This window comes from Helicoverpa zea, chromosome 18, assembly GCF_022581195.2.
Source record: "Helicoverpa zea isolate HzStark_Cry1AcR chromosome 18, ilHelZeax1.1, whole genome shotgun sequence".
NCBI classification, from domain to species: Eukaryota; Metazoa; Arthropoda; class Insecta; order Lepidoptera; family Noctuidae; genus Helicoverpa; species Helicoverpa zea.
The window spans coordinates 11,532,959-11,547,645 of NC_061469.1; the positions used below are offsets into that span (position 1 = coordinate 11,532,959).

General features: G+C 32.7%; 2 protein-coding genes across 2 annotated transcripts; one reads left to right on the plus strand and one right to left on the minus strand.

Annotated features, from left to right (window-relative positions):
• Nucleotides 1-2,431: 2,431 nt before the first annotated feature.
• On the minus strand, nucleotides 2,432-5,057 carry LOC124639050 (protein aveugle). The gene is made up of 3 exons (XM_047176268.1): nucleotides 4,844-5,057; nucleotides 4,589-4,702; nucleotides 2,432-3,844 (listed from the first exon to the last, which is right to left on the minus strand). Exons 1-3 carry the CDS (start codon nucleotides 4,880-4,882, stop codon nucleotides 3,662-3,664), a joined length of 336 nt encoding a protein of 111 aa, XP_047032224.1. The 5' UTR covers nucleotides 4,883-5,057; the 3' UTR covers nucleotides 2,432-3,661.
• Nucleotides 5,058-6,824: 1,767 nt separating this feature from the next.
• On the plus strand, nucleotides 6,825-13,236 carry LOC124638819 (protein phosphatase inhibitor 2-like). Its single transcript, XM_047175927.1, has 2 exons — nucleotides 6,825-7,348; nucleotides 9,490-13,236. Exons 1-2 carry the CDS (start codon nucleotides 6,929-6,931, stop codon nucleotides 9,559-9,561), a joined length of 492 nt encoding a protein of 163 aa, XP_047031883.1. The 5' UTR covers nucleotides 6,825-6,928; the 3' UTR covers nucleotides 9,562-13,236.
• Nucleotides 13,237-14,687: the final 1,451 nt, after the last annotated feature.

Here is a 14,687-nt window from a genome sequence, read left to right on the forward strand (position 1 = left end):
ATTTTAATTTTGGTGGAAATGGCACTTATGAAACCCATTGATTTAAAAGAAAAAATATAAGATGCTCCCCTTATTTGCAATACAGCTCACTTATTTTACGTGCAAAAGACGTTTAATAGTACTCATCTTAAAGCTTATTTCAAGCACTACAAAACCCATTTGTATTCGAATGCATAAAATGCATCTACTCGCCGCTACATGGCATTGACCACAACGATTAAATTTCAGACAAAATAAAAAACGGCTTTGATCTTTAATATCTAGCTTAATATTGCACTTAGGACCTTTTATAAAAAAACAAATTGTTCGTTGTTTTACCTGCTACAATTTTGTTCTTTATAAATTTTCGATAAAACCTATATTTTTGGAGATATTTGCAAAAAACCGATGAAAAACGTGAAAAAATTGCGAATTTTAAATTGCCAATAACTTGAAAAGTATTGGATTTTTTTTTAAACTTTAAAGACAACTTTAGCTTAAAATTAGATCTTCTATCGATATCCGAGATTATTTTGCAAAAAAAATATTCACCCCAAAGAAGGGGTGTCAACCACCCCCAGGGGGGGTGGCGGAGTTCAAATCATATTCACTTTTGAAGTTAAGGGTAAGATGAACCTAATTCCAAAATTTCAAGCAAATCGGTTCACAGTAAAAAAAATCGTAGCAATAATGCTTCAATGACTGCACTACAACATAGTTGGGAAAAAGGCTTGGAGGATGATGATGAACTAAGTCAAGTGTCAAAACCCAGAAGGTATGCAACATATAAAATTCACAGGAGAACAATTTCCTAAAAGCTCGTTGTATTGCAGTGGACACAACACGAGCAGTCTCCGGATGGTCTCTCGCAATTTGTTCCGGAACATCAGGTCTTGACTGTCGCATACAGGCAATCCCAGTGTCAGAATATCGTAGATTCATATCTATAACTAGGAAAGATTAATCCAATGAAAGTACCAACCAGATACAAGCAAACTATTACTTCAGGTGATGATTTTCCCGGATATATGATGAACATGTTTGTTCGAGAGCATGTGACTGTAATCCCGCTAAAAGTGTTGTTTGTTTAAACAAGAGTTCCCAGAAAGATTCGTCAATCTCTTTTAAACTAGATGTTTCAGTTACAACAACAAGTTAAGTATTTCGCACACATCATATCCGTTAAACCTTTGATGAATCACAATCGTGGAAGCTGGAGCGCTTTCCGGAGAATACGAAAACCCCTTTTAAAAATATGACTAATGTAGATATAACAGGAATGGTTAGAAACTATACTACTTATAGAAAGTTTAATTCGGTGGATTGATTGTTAATTAGTTATCTGTAAATCCTCCTAACAATACAATTCAGGAACTTGTGGTGTAACTACTGCGTGTGTGTAGTAACTATTTGTACCTTAGTACCAAATGCCTACCCTCATAGCACGTGTTGCAATAATTTATAGAAAACTATCGCGATTCTGAATAAAATGACAGCTTAACCAAATCGTAGGGAGAAAGGGTATTTTCCTCAAAATAAAATGCGCCTAAGCTGAAAATAAATAATATTAATTTCTTGCCCACTGTCAAAAGTCACAACATTTCTTGAAAATCATTAAATGAAGACGTCAGATGCTATTAGATAGCAGCGTGGCACATTCCGCCATCGTATTTATTATAGTCGAATCGGGCTGCTCTTATAATAGACCTGTCTCTACGAGGGTACAGGAAGAATAATAAACAAAGGAGGGTCATTAAAACGGCTATTTCGGAGCGTCTACGCGTCTGGTGCGCTACCAACTAGGCAGAGGCAACCGGTGCTTCTGCCGCAAGGCAAGGAAGATTCGCGCTTGACGATTTGTCTGGGTTGCTTAGCACTTGGGGCTTTTTGTACTTTTTGCAAAAAATCGAATAAGGACTTATTTAAGTACGGAAGTACCTAGTATTGAGAGTGACAAGTCCCTTTCTTAGGCTGCCTGCCCACCGGAGAGGAGCTAGGCTGCGGAGTGGAGAAACTGAGAAATATTAACCAATAGGATTGCACAAACTAAGTAAGTTAAGCTTAAGTAGAACAAATTCTTTAGATCAGGTACCTATTCTTAACCTGTCTCATGCATTCGTTATACAAATTGACTTACAACGTCAATATTTGAAAGTTCGCAAACCATCCTTTGCTCTGCTTGAGCTGCCAACAGTATCAGCCGATAAAATTTTTCAACTCAAATCTTTCGTCTGTAACTTGCACCAAACAATATCTGGCAAGACAATGAGATCAATGTATGCGATGTATTTATATTTGTGAATACTTAAGTGTTATGTAAGTGCACCACGCTGCGGGCACTGGGTCGACAACCTAATAATTGCTGGCAACACTTTCTAAGTTCACTTTTTGTCTTGCCAGTAGCAAAGTACCGTTACTGCTTTAAGCAAGGGAAACTGAAAAAAGGCAAAGATTAGGAAACTATAAAACCGTTTTATTTCCAATTTACATGAATTAAGATAACATGTTTCATGACTACTCGTAAATCGTTTTCACTGTTACTATTACCTATTACTGTATTGTAAACTATTTACTATTTAGCACATTCATAATTAGGCTTCAAATTGATAGTTTGTTATAATAAGCATTCAATAAAGGAATTATTAAAGGTATTAAAAATTTTATATTCCTACCTATCTAATTTTACAAGCATTTATTTAAAAATCTGTTCTACAAAAATTTGGAATAAAATAGAACATGTAAAATAGGTACAGTATACTAATTACAAATTACAACTAGGTATTAGGTACTTCTATTGTATTTTTTTTATCACCTATGCAGTTATGTATAAGACATTCTGATTTTTATTTTAATACAGGCACAGCTTTCGCCAAAATTAATGGCGCGGCTCTCAACTAATTTTAATTTCCGAGCACAAGTATACATTATGTGGCCATAAAATGTTCCCGTAATATTCCGATTCGCCAAAAACTTAGGCGAGAACTATACTTGATTATAATAGTGAGGATTACCTCAATATGTATATTAATGCATTCATTGTATTGTGCGCAGTTCTATTACTTACATACTAAGAACGACAAACATACTAAAAATAAGAAAAAAATCTGACAGAATATTAGTAGCTGATCTACCAGTGACAATACCTAATAATGCTTTATTTTCTCTATTCAAGTAGATATTCAATCAGTGTTACAAGCACAGTGCACAGTTAGTTGCTCTCCAAGATAGGAATTTATATTTGAATCTCTTTATATTTATTATAACAAACATACAAGCATATTATAACATACATAACAGAGTGTGACTGGAGCAATTTCTAAGAGAACATGAAATTATAGCCACATATTTACACAATTTTAATTTACATGTTAATACTAAATTCGTTTCATGTGTTCAAATAACAAGTGTTTTTTACTTTTCATGAAATAAGTATTTTAAAACCATCAATATGTAGATGAGCAACTGATTAATGAAATCTACTAATATAGTAGGATTTTTTAAAATAGCAATATTTTGTTTATCTATTTATACTCTTAACAACTCTTAAAACAACAAGTAAGGCACGGTAGAGATGAGCTACAGCACTGCGTTTATTGTATATGTTACCATTGACATAGTACTTTTTCAATAAAGGGTAACGGACTTTCCACATAATGCCATCACTGTCACAGCTATCTTGATGTCACAAGTCATAATTAAAATAGTTGTGCCTCCTCTCTAAATCTCTGATTTCCACAATATCAGCCTTCAATCTCAATTTAAGTATCTCTCGCCATATTGCCTCCCGGTGTTCTTTATTAGTTATACCCATGCGCAGAAGTGTGTTGTCATTTATTCGGACTAAAGCTCTGCCGGTTATGTCATGCTGAAATAAATAATTTCTTCTTTAACAGTTTTCTAAAGCCTAACACTAAATCCATACAGAAATTGAGGCTGTGCTTTGTACAATGTGGTGTAACTTTAAGTGTTAGTCTTTAGTGTGTTTTAGTTTATAACATAAATAGCTATTTGATCAGTTTTTAACCGACTTCCCAAAAAGGAGGAGGTTCTCAATTCGACCGGTATGTTTTTTAATGACAGTTTTGTGCGAATGAATTTCCTAATTAAAAGAACTGATCACAGGCCTTGAAATTACAGTTATTTAGTATTTTGTATTATCATGATTTGGTAAACTTGGTTTGGTAGTGTAATATATTCAGTTTCACAACAAAGAGGTATTGCTATGATGTCAATTCTTATTCTTGCTATGCATGATTAAAGCATTGTATCTTCTCACTTCCAAGAAAATATATGTTAATAAACATTTTTCAATGGTTGAGTACTAATATGTAATCGATAACCGTCTTACCACAAAAACTTTTTAACGTCAGTTTAAGACTTGTCTAAAAAAATGTCAAATTATGACGTTGATATAAGGTTCATTTTGGAGCCACATTTTTTTTAGACAAGTGTAAAACAGTTGTTAAAGTTTTTGTAGTAAGGCCAGTTGTGTCTTTGTCATGACTAAGGAAGATATTGTGACTAAGTTTGTAAATACTCCATTGACCTACTTTGTTTACAATACTTCCCTATGTCTAACAAGCGTAAGCAGTATGAAGCCGTTACTTACCTCATGAAATCTCTCCCAGTACAGATTGTAGTAGTCGCTGCAGTGCCTTCGAAGCCATTTCTGGACATCGGCTTCTGTCCACAAGTATACCGCCTTCGGGCGGGTAGTTTTTGTCTGCAAAAATAACAATAAGTACAGTACAACTTTGTTTATAGAATTTGATCTCATAATCTTTCTGAATCAACGTATATACTTAGATTGTTACATTTTATAGCATAATAGTCTTTAAGCAACACATAGTTAAGCAATGTTTACCTTTGATTTATTGGAATTCAAGCTCGAATCTTCCACCATTGTTGACACTTATTTATATTTCTGAGTGCAATGGAATAATCTTAAGTTCATCTATAACAAGCATATGCACAACAGTATCTAATAGCTGTAATTTTATGAGAAAAACATTGTCAACAGCAAATATTTTTTATCAATGATCGAAGACATTTCGCGAACAGAAATGTCATGGGGATGTGATAACCATTGACATATAAATAAAGGGACAGGAAATGTCACGAAAAAAACGTGCACACCTACTGTCAGTCTGCAGTCGTAACTAAAATGGCTGCCATTACTAGGGTTGTACCGCTACCGGATTCAACAAATATCGATATTGTATTCTAGTTAGAAGTATGTACGAGTCTTACTGGGTGCATAAAAATAACCGAGTATAAATAATCTCTTCGTCATAGAACTAACTATCACATTAACTTCACTGATACTAATAACCTCAACAACATCAACCAAATGGGAGGAGTCATTTCAGTAGGGTGATACCTTTGAAAAAAAAAAATAAACAGGCAAAGTAATTATTTATTATTTCAAATAGCCCTATGAAAGTTCTTTCACGTCAGACTAGTTGCAGGGTGCCAAAGATTCGGTCCTATGAAGAAGAATCCGCAAGAAACGCCATAAGGATACTCTCTTAAAAAAAAAACAATAATTTAAAATCGTTTTCAAGCTATTCATAAGAAAGTTATATAATGCAAATGGAGCTAATTATGTATTAATCGATTGTACAAAACAATTTTAGTGCTAAGAAAAAAATATTTATACAATTCGAAATCTATACTCGGTAACTAAGTTCTCAAGCAAACATTGCAACTTGCATTCCGATTTGCTCGTCTGTGCGGAAGCACTGCCGTGCCCGTGGTCGCCGTAGAAGCATCATGTGAAAATAAAAAGGCAAAACATATTATTTTCAATAAAATATGTCTTTAAAATCCTGAATTTTATAATACGCCTTTTTAATCAAAATGTTTTTAACTGATGTTTTGTTGAAAATAATACACAACTCTGAGGGCTCAGTGTCTTAGGGACAGTAAGTTCTGATGTTAAAATTTGTAAAAGCAGACTTATTAAGTGGATATTATATCGATACTATTATGACAACTGCACAGCACTATGCCAATATAACATGTTATTGTAAACAACATTTATTTCTAAATATAGGTTTTTATACAGAAATAAACCAAAATATAAGTACTTTCACCATCAATTCATGTTCCCGTAACATATTTTTTATAAAATGTGAATTATTTTATGTAGTTTCTAGCAAAAATAGGTTCCTAACCTGTGTAAAGACAATCCAGCTTGATTTTGGTGCTTCCTAGCACCACACTTCACAATACAACACATAGGCATATTCGTTGATTATTTCACTATTGAAATAGTAAAGTCTTAAAAGTAAACACGAGTGATATTCTATAAAATAGCAAAAATAAGTCACGAAGAGCACCTATTTGACAGCACAACTACCATGACATATATGGCCAGATATGGCACGCAGAAGGATTTCAAAAGTAAATGTCACCATTTTACGCAATCACAAAAATATTGTTGTCCCTGTTTTCAAATACACTTATCTGCTTAGAAAGAGTGAGACAGAACTATGTTGCATAGTTTGTTTCATATTTATATAACTATAGATACGTCAATATCAAAACGGCGTCTCCTTATAATTCTAAGCTCGATGGTGATAACTTGTTGTCAATATGTTGTCAATCGACTTTGACAATAACAGTGTCACGGCCGGAAGTCCCACGACGGCCACAACAATACGTATTATCACTTAAAATTACTTTCGATATATTCGAATTGTTTATGTTTTCCTTATATTTGTTTGTCCTTTCCTATAAAATATAATGGTTAATTTTAACTTTTGTAATAACCTTGATACGTTTTGGATGATTTATGTAATCTATAATATTGCAACATTAACGACTGTCAAATGTCAAATTTGGTAGAATTTGTCATTTGTTCACTTGTCATTTGCAGAAAAAATAAAACGATTCAGTGTTAAATTCTAAGCCAAGAATCATAAAATGTCTATGTAAAATCACCACAATGGCACAAAATTTACAGAAGAAGCCCTCTAAGGGCATACTGAAAACGTCGCGAAGTGTCGACGGGCAGGATACAGCGGCAACAGGAACGCCGTCCACAAGCAAGCGATCGAAGGAGCAAAGGTTTGACGAGATGAATATTATGGAGACTTTTCATCCGGCGAATAAAGATTATGGACACATGAAGGTGGACGAGCCCAAGACGCCTTATTCGGAATCCGTGGACGGTGATTTGGAGCCAACTGACGAACTAGACGCAAACATATTGGCAGCCAAGTTAGCGGCCAGCATGAATAAGCCGCCAAAGTGTGTGGAAGCGGAGGCGTGTGCGAGTGATGAAGACATGGAAGAACCTGAGGAAGAGCGCCGGAAGCGAATCGAGTTCGAGAAGAAACGGAAAATGCACTACAATGAGTTCCAGGTGAGTTCAATGTAGTGCATGTTGTGGGTGTGAGCTCGCGATTAGGTCACCGTTGACGGTATTTAAATAATTTCGATATTCGAATGCACATCTTGGAATTAGTGAGTCAGTTCCATTTAAAAATATTTTAATGTCATGAAATTCATGCTTGCCTACTTGTTGATAATGAAGCCCCTAAGTTACATATCTGTAAGATCTGCAGTGAGTTATTATTTGCTAGACATAAATAGGCATGCGGCATTGTAAGTAAACCTATTAATATGCTAGTCATGGCCTGTATGCATGGTTATTAGTGCACTCATTACTGCATTCTTAACTACTCTCATTTACAAGGTAATAGTCTAGATAACACATTACTAGTCTCTCATATTTTGTATACAAAGTTTGACACAAAAATACAAAGAATTGGATGATAATTAGCAAAGGAACATGAGCTTTCCAGTATCTAAAGTAGATATAAAATATTATCTTCAAATATAATTCAGTAAGTACGATATTAAGGGACCGGTAACAAATGATAGCGTTAGAAAGCTGTTATTGTGTGTAAATATAGCAACTGTACACACAGTGCCACTATCTATTTGTACATGTGTAACCCATTCCCCGTTGCCCTGATAAGCAATGTTCTGTTAAGTTTATCTGTACTTGGATTAGTATCTAGGCAGATATATTTTATGGTCTAATATGTTGATTATCAGCGTGACTCAAAATGCTTCTCTAGGTCTAGAAAAATCATTCATTTGTCCGATATACTTAATATTGACGAACTTGCTCATACTATTTAATTATAAAGCTTATCAAACTCAAGTATATACATTTTATTCTTGGGCATTCTCTAATTTGCTAAAAGTGGTGTACATCACCACTTTCTGTGTTGTTTTGTATTATCTTTAGTAGTGTATGTGTACTAATAAGTTCATAAAATTGTATAGCCGTACAGTACCTAACTAATTTATATTCTAAATAAGAATAGATTAGTGTATCATGATTCTTTTGCATGCGTTAATGATAAGCATGCCATTGTAGACTATATTTCAAAGAGGTTAAAGTTTAGGTAGGCAATTAACTGATTAGGTAATTGATCTTTCCAATAATAAAACAGCCAAATTGTTTTGTTGGCCAAGGACACAAAAGTAATATTCGTTATATGTTTGTCAATTTGCTTTATCAAGACTATTTCATCCTTAGACCAACAAAATGTTATTATCATAAAACACACATTCATAATCTTTGTTTAATTAATTTTTTCCAACAAAAAGCACTTTATCGGAACGAAAAAAAGTGTGGTAGTTTGATAATGTTGTCCTTTAACAATCTAAAAATAAGACTATTCCCCTCCACTTCCTCCTCTTTTAGGAATCTATTAATAGGTGTTCCTGATAACTAGTATCCTCTTGTTTACTGAAGATTGATGACTTTTTCATAAGCACCATTGTCTTGCATCCACAATATTTGTTGCGTATTCTTCTTGATACTTGAGTATACTTGTCATACTTTTTCTATCATGTCTTTGCTTCTGAATTTTGTTTCTCATAAACCAGATGCCATACAACTCTAATGGCCACTTAAAATGATAAGCTAAAGTGCAAGTCTTGTTGAGATCTTATTACCACTAAAGGATGATTTACATGAGTGATCTCTTGACCCTCAATGTTGATAGATGTCATGTGATACACATGTGGGGATTAAGAGGTTAATATTTTTAATGCTAGCATATATTTTACACAAGGTCAACCTAGCAAGCTTCATGATATTACAGAGATTGTTTGTATTCATTGTTTAAAATGAATCAAATAAAATAATAAAAAAAAGAGTTATTAGTTATTGTTTTATGAGTTCAGTGAATTAACATATATTCTTACAGGATTCATACACACAGAAATATTACTCCTGCACTTACAAGTATAGTTAATAGCAAGGAAAATAAATAAGTTAATACAATGGTTATCTGTTTACTTCTCAAATGGTACTTCCTTGTAATGTGTTTTAATTTATGTTGATAGTAATAGTTTATTAAATCAATGATGTTCTTAATTTTCGAATGTAATAGCAAAGACTACTATAGCCGTAGGAAGGTTATCCAAAATATCCATATCAGCACTTAAATTATTTAAATTAATGTTAAACGACGAATGTTTCAGGCACTACAACTAGCGAGGCAGCTGATGGCTCAGGAGGAAGAGGAGGAGGAGGAGAACGATCAGAAAACCTGACTGCAGCACACGCCAGCACTTGTACATAACATGCACCAAGGCTTCGAGCGAGCATCGCCAACTGCGTACACCATGAAGTAAAAACTCGACTTCCCAGGACACATTATCGACCCCGCACTTCATACCTGCTCACTGGTTTGTGCCTTCACATAAATTACATCTTCACCAGCGACCGTGCGGGGAGGCCTGGCCGCTCGATAATGCGACCCTTCATTTTCGCGTCTTAAAAAAGTATTAAATAACTTTGTTCAGGGTTTCGATAAAGTGTCGTAGTCTTACAATATTTTGCCTTTAGAATGTGATTGGTATGTGCTAGCAATCCTTTAAGTGTATATCTGGATGTTGTAATAAAACGCACGGATCTGATAACCTATTTAATAGGGTGTTTGCCTTGTTATGTAAATTGTATTATAATTTTGTTTCTTGCACACATCTAAAAATGTTTCTTCCGTGATCATATGAAAAGTACATTTTGATCACTTTTTTGGGCTACCCACATGACTAAGTAATTCTGTTTTATACATATATAGTTTGAGTCAAAAACCAATGATAAAAAGCTGAGTATAATATACTATGTATTAGAATTTATCAGGCTTAACATAATTTTTGTTTAAATGAAAGTAATCATATCTGTTCTAAATTGTAATGTTTTGTAACATCGTATATTATGGCATTACAAGGTACCTTTTGTATTTTAAGGCACTTATACAAAACTGGGTGTATATGCCTGTTGAATTATGAGTTGCCAAATTTCTTTAGTGGGTTGTTTATAACAATAACACACCAGATGAAACTTTTAAATAGGCTTCCAAAGTAGTTGTTTAGGAATTGCTATAAAATTTTTCCCAAAGCTGTTTTAGGTGGGTACTTAAATGTCAGTCAAAACTCTGCTGATATAAGCTCAAAGCATACCATTATTTCTAATATTCTTAAATCAGTAATCAGTGCGCATTGAACATTGCCTAAAGGCATGGTTGGTACTCTCTAAAGACAACAACTCTTCAATATTATGTCTTTAGGGCTCGAATCATCGTAAACCTAAAGTAGGTATTTATTTAATTGATTGAAAATGTAAGTTTTGCTTCAGAGGTTTCGGTTTCAAAACTCATAAAGTTTGTTGAGCTTATTATCTCTTAAGCATCGCAAATCATGTCAAACTTTTGTAGAGCAGTACCTTTACACTTAAATATACTTTTATTTTAATTTGCATTTAAATTGTTCTTTGGTTATAAACAAACACAAAATGGTTGTGTTCAAATTACTCACGTTATTTTAGAAATACATAATTTGGTTGCAATATATATTTTCATAAAAGAGTAAATATTAATACGTAATAAGTTATATAAATTATTGTAGTTTAAATACATAAATTATAAAACAGCACAATGTGTTCTAAAAATACGCCATGGGGTATGGTATGTTCCTTTATACGCAGGTATAAATTTGGGCGTGCTAACTCAGATCAAGGTTGTTACCAAAGCGAATTATTAACGATTTACTAAACATTTTCATGCGGCGCTGTCTGCTAACCAAATTGTTTTTAAGCACGACTTTACGACGACTTTAGTATTTTTATGAAAATCGTAATAAAAATGCCATATTGCTTAACAAACTGCTGTTGTAATGCAAAGTAAACTTGTGCTTAATGGTTGATATCGATTTCAAGAAGTAACGTTTAAGGAAGTAAGTTGACTTAAAATAGTAAAACAGCTTCTTGAATCCGTAAATTAAACACATTTGTAAGTTAAATAAAAACATTTAAAATGCATAAAACGTTAATAATGTGAGCTTGAAGCCAACTAGCATTATATTTACCAATTGATGCTCGAGTATAAAAGGTCTTCGCTGCAGTCTATGTGAAATTTAATTTTCTAGAATATAAGACAGTGTTATAAGTTTTGGTTTACATCATAGGAACTATTTTAGTGTTTCTCATATCCCCATATTAAGTTAAATTCGCTTCCATTAATAATAATATTCCAACTTTAGACTTGAAAATAAATCAATACATGTTCAACAGACTTTCTTAAGAACTTAAAGTCATGTTTACTATTTTTTTAACGCATGTTATAAAGATTTTTTTCATGAATTTAACAATTTCTCAAAATGATTTTGTTATTATGTAAATTATCTCAAACAAATTGATTTATATTTCCAAGTCTCGTTGTATGGCATGACCACTTAGTTATAATAGAAATATTGTCTTCGTTCACTACAACAAGACTAATAATTAAGTATTTAAAGTCATTTACAGAGTATATGAGATAGAGAGTATATATTTATATTGAGAATATATCTTTACATCATATTTTAGAAAACAAAGTAACACAAGTTATTGTTGTTTTGTACAATAAGGCAGATTCGAAATACAGTTACATTTTGATGTATTTTTTTTTATTATGTACTTATCGTTATAGAGCTATGTGCCAAGAAATTATATTTTGCGCGTCAATTTTATAAATGTATGAATCTAATTGTCTCGAAAATGAGAAATATGTAAAATTGAATTATTGTTGATTTGATATCTTGTACAATTTTTGTTAGTCTTCGAAGACATGTTGAGATTCAGTGAGCTACGTATTACCATTATAGCATCATATTATACTTATAGCATTTTCAAACGTTTTTTCAAATTCTGACTACACGCCGCAATTACTAAACACTACTAACATAAATCAAGCGATATGTCTAAATTATTTATTTATTGAAATGTGACTAGTCTGTTAGACTGCTGTCTCTATGACGTAATATTAGTTGTGAGTACCTAAGTCTGGACATAATTATGTTTATCACATTTACTGTCGCTATATTTAGATAGACATAAAAACGAAATAATTAATTAGATGTATGGTAATAAGAATTGAGTGAGAAGTTGGTATAGACTTGTGTCGGCGTCAGGTGTGGACTATGTATTTTACTTATAGGACCTTATATAAATATTAAGTCAGAAATCAAAATAAATGTAATTTAATGAATTACAAATACATACAATTCAGCAATATAGACAGTATTTTATTTAAAACAAAGGTGCACAAAAACTATGTTATAGTACAGCCTAAGTCAGCCCAAGTCTGAACCTACTGCGTTATTTCAAAGACTTAGATGTTACAAAATAAAATGTAATAAAAATAGACGCTTTGTTAAATTATAGATTACAGGGCTTGTAGAAAATTAGTACAGTCATAAGATATATTTTTGAAGTAGAAAAATAGTGGGTGATAAGTGTTGCCAGTTTCATGAATGTCAATGAAAATAATAATTCTCTAAGTAGCTCGTTTTTTCAAATCTTTTTTCAAACGTCTAGACATTCTAGTTAAATGATCCTTTATTGCTATCACTACGGCTTCATGTTTGTAATCGTGCATTTTATATTTTACCCCTATTTTGTGTCGTGTCTAAATTCGATTTATCCTTTCTTGCTCGTTAGTACCATCAAACATAGCCCAATCAATAAATCGCTTTGTGACATGTTTTTCGCGTGTGTACGTCTATTAATTGTATTTTATTACGTAAAACAATAATATACAAAGCAATATGAAATATTGTGTTATTCGTTCACGCATACCGTACATTGGCCTTATTCGAAATTAAGTTGTTGCATTTTGTAATGATAGGGATGTACAGAAGCGGCTTTTCCTAATGTATGTGTAAATAGTGAATAAAATAATAATAATTTACGAGTTTATTATTTCCGTCTACTATATTGTGTAACCACAGTAATACCTATAAATACAAACAGATTTCTTACCAATAATTTAGATCTACCTAGAAATACTACCTACTGATTGTCTTTCAAATTAGTGTAGGTATTTTAACACAAACTCGATTATAGTATATATAATAGGTGCTCGCACATCAACATCATCCACCATTTAAAAATAAGTCCTATGTTAGTTTGCTTATTGATGAAAGAATACTTTTATCTAGACATACGGCAGTGTGTCCGCCAAGTTCGAGCAAAAAAAAGCGACACACCGGCCGTGGGTTATATTACACGAACCATTTCGGGCCAAATTCGACCCCCCTATAACTCAAAATCTATTTTATTTACGCATATCAAATTTCTAGTATCTGTTGAGACCCCCTTACTTATCTAAAATAAAAAATTTCATTAATATACCTATAGTAGGTCTTGAGATATTGACGTCAGAAAATCGCTATTTTTACTATACACTCACTGACTGACTGACTGACTCACTCACTCATCAAAAACCTAGACCACTTCCAATGGTCGTATTTTATTTATGAATTAGGATTTATTTTATTGTTGGGTTCAGTTTATGTACATATTTACATGACGTAAAAAAAAGCCTTATTTATACATATATACAACTAAAAAAAAGAAATAAATTAAATGGTCGTATTGATTTGAAATTTGGCATGGAGGTAGGTCTTTATGTCAAGGTAAAGGGAAAAATCTGAAAATGGCCAAGTGTGAGTCGGTTTCAAAATAATGAAGGTGTTTTACACCCCTAAGGAACTAAAACGAACTTAATTCATTTATATTTATATAATATATCTTCGAATGGTCGTACCGATCTGAAATTCGTTACAAAGGTTTGTATTTAGTCAAAGTAAAGTAAAAATCTGAAAACGGCCAAGTGTGAGTCACTTTCGAAAATAACGAATGTGTAACTTTGATCCACGAACATAATATATGATAATATGTCATGTCAGTCAGTTGGTAAATCTAGTCCATTTAGTTAATCTAGTTCATTTCTTTGTAAGAAGCATAGTGCATAGTCAAAAATCTGAAAGATAGTATAAATAAGACATTTCCTTAACTAACTTAATCATAAGAAAAAAAATAAAATAAACAACCTTACAACAATAAATGAAATCGGATGCTAATTAAACAGGCTTCTTTTTAATATCATTATTCGCCCCCAAAAATGTATGTTGCCTTCTAAATTACTAAGTCAGCCACAATTAACGAGCATCTAAATAATACTATCATACCCAAGTAGCATTCGGGGTTCTATATAAGATGTCTAGTCGTTCACATGTACTCTACAAGCTGTGTATGTCAGCTGTTTATGAGCTGTATAGCTTGCTATAATGCTTTTATTGAACCAGTTTGGGCACAAATTAGACAGCCTTAAGTTCACTATGGCTGTACATTAGAA

What these genes read in the sequence shown, in the direction of transcription:
- LOC124638819 (XM_047175927.1), top strand. Translation starts at nt 6,929, where the DNA reads ATGGCACAAAATTTACAGAAGAAGCCCTCTAAGGGCATACTGAAAACG. An exon ending in TGCACTACAATGAGTTCCAG is followed by an intron (nt 7,349 to 9,489) that starts GTGAGTTCAATG and finishes CGAATGTTTCAG; the next exon opens with GCACTACAACTAGCGAGGCA.
- LOC124639050 (XM_047176268.1), bottom strand. Translation starts at nt 4,882, where the DNA reads ATGGTGGAAGATTCGAGCTTGAATTCCAATAAATCAAAG. An exon ending in TGAATTCCAATAAATCAAAG is followed by an intron (nt 4,703 to 4,843) that starts GTAAACATTGCT and finishes TTATTTTTGCAG; the next exon opens with ACAAAAACTACCCGCCCGAA. An exon ending in ACTGGGAGAGATTTCATGAG is followed by an intron (nt 3,845 to 4,588) that starts GTAAGTAACGGC and finishes TATTTATTTCAG; the next exon opens with CATGACATAACCGGCAGAGC.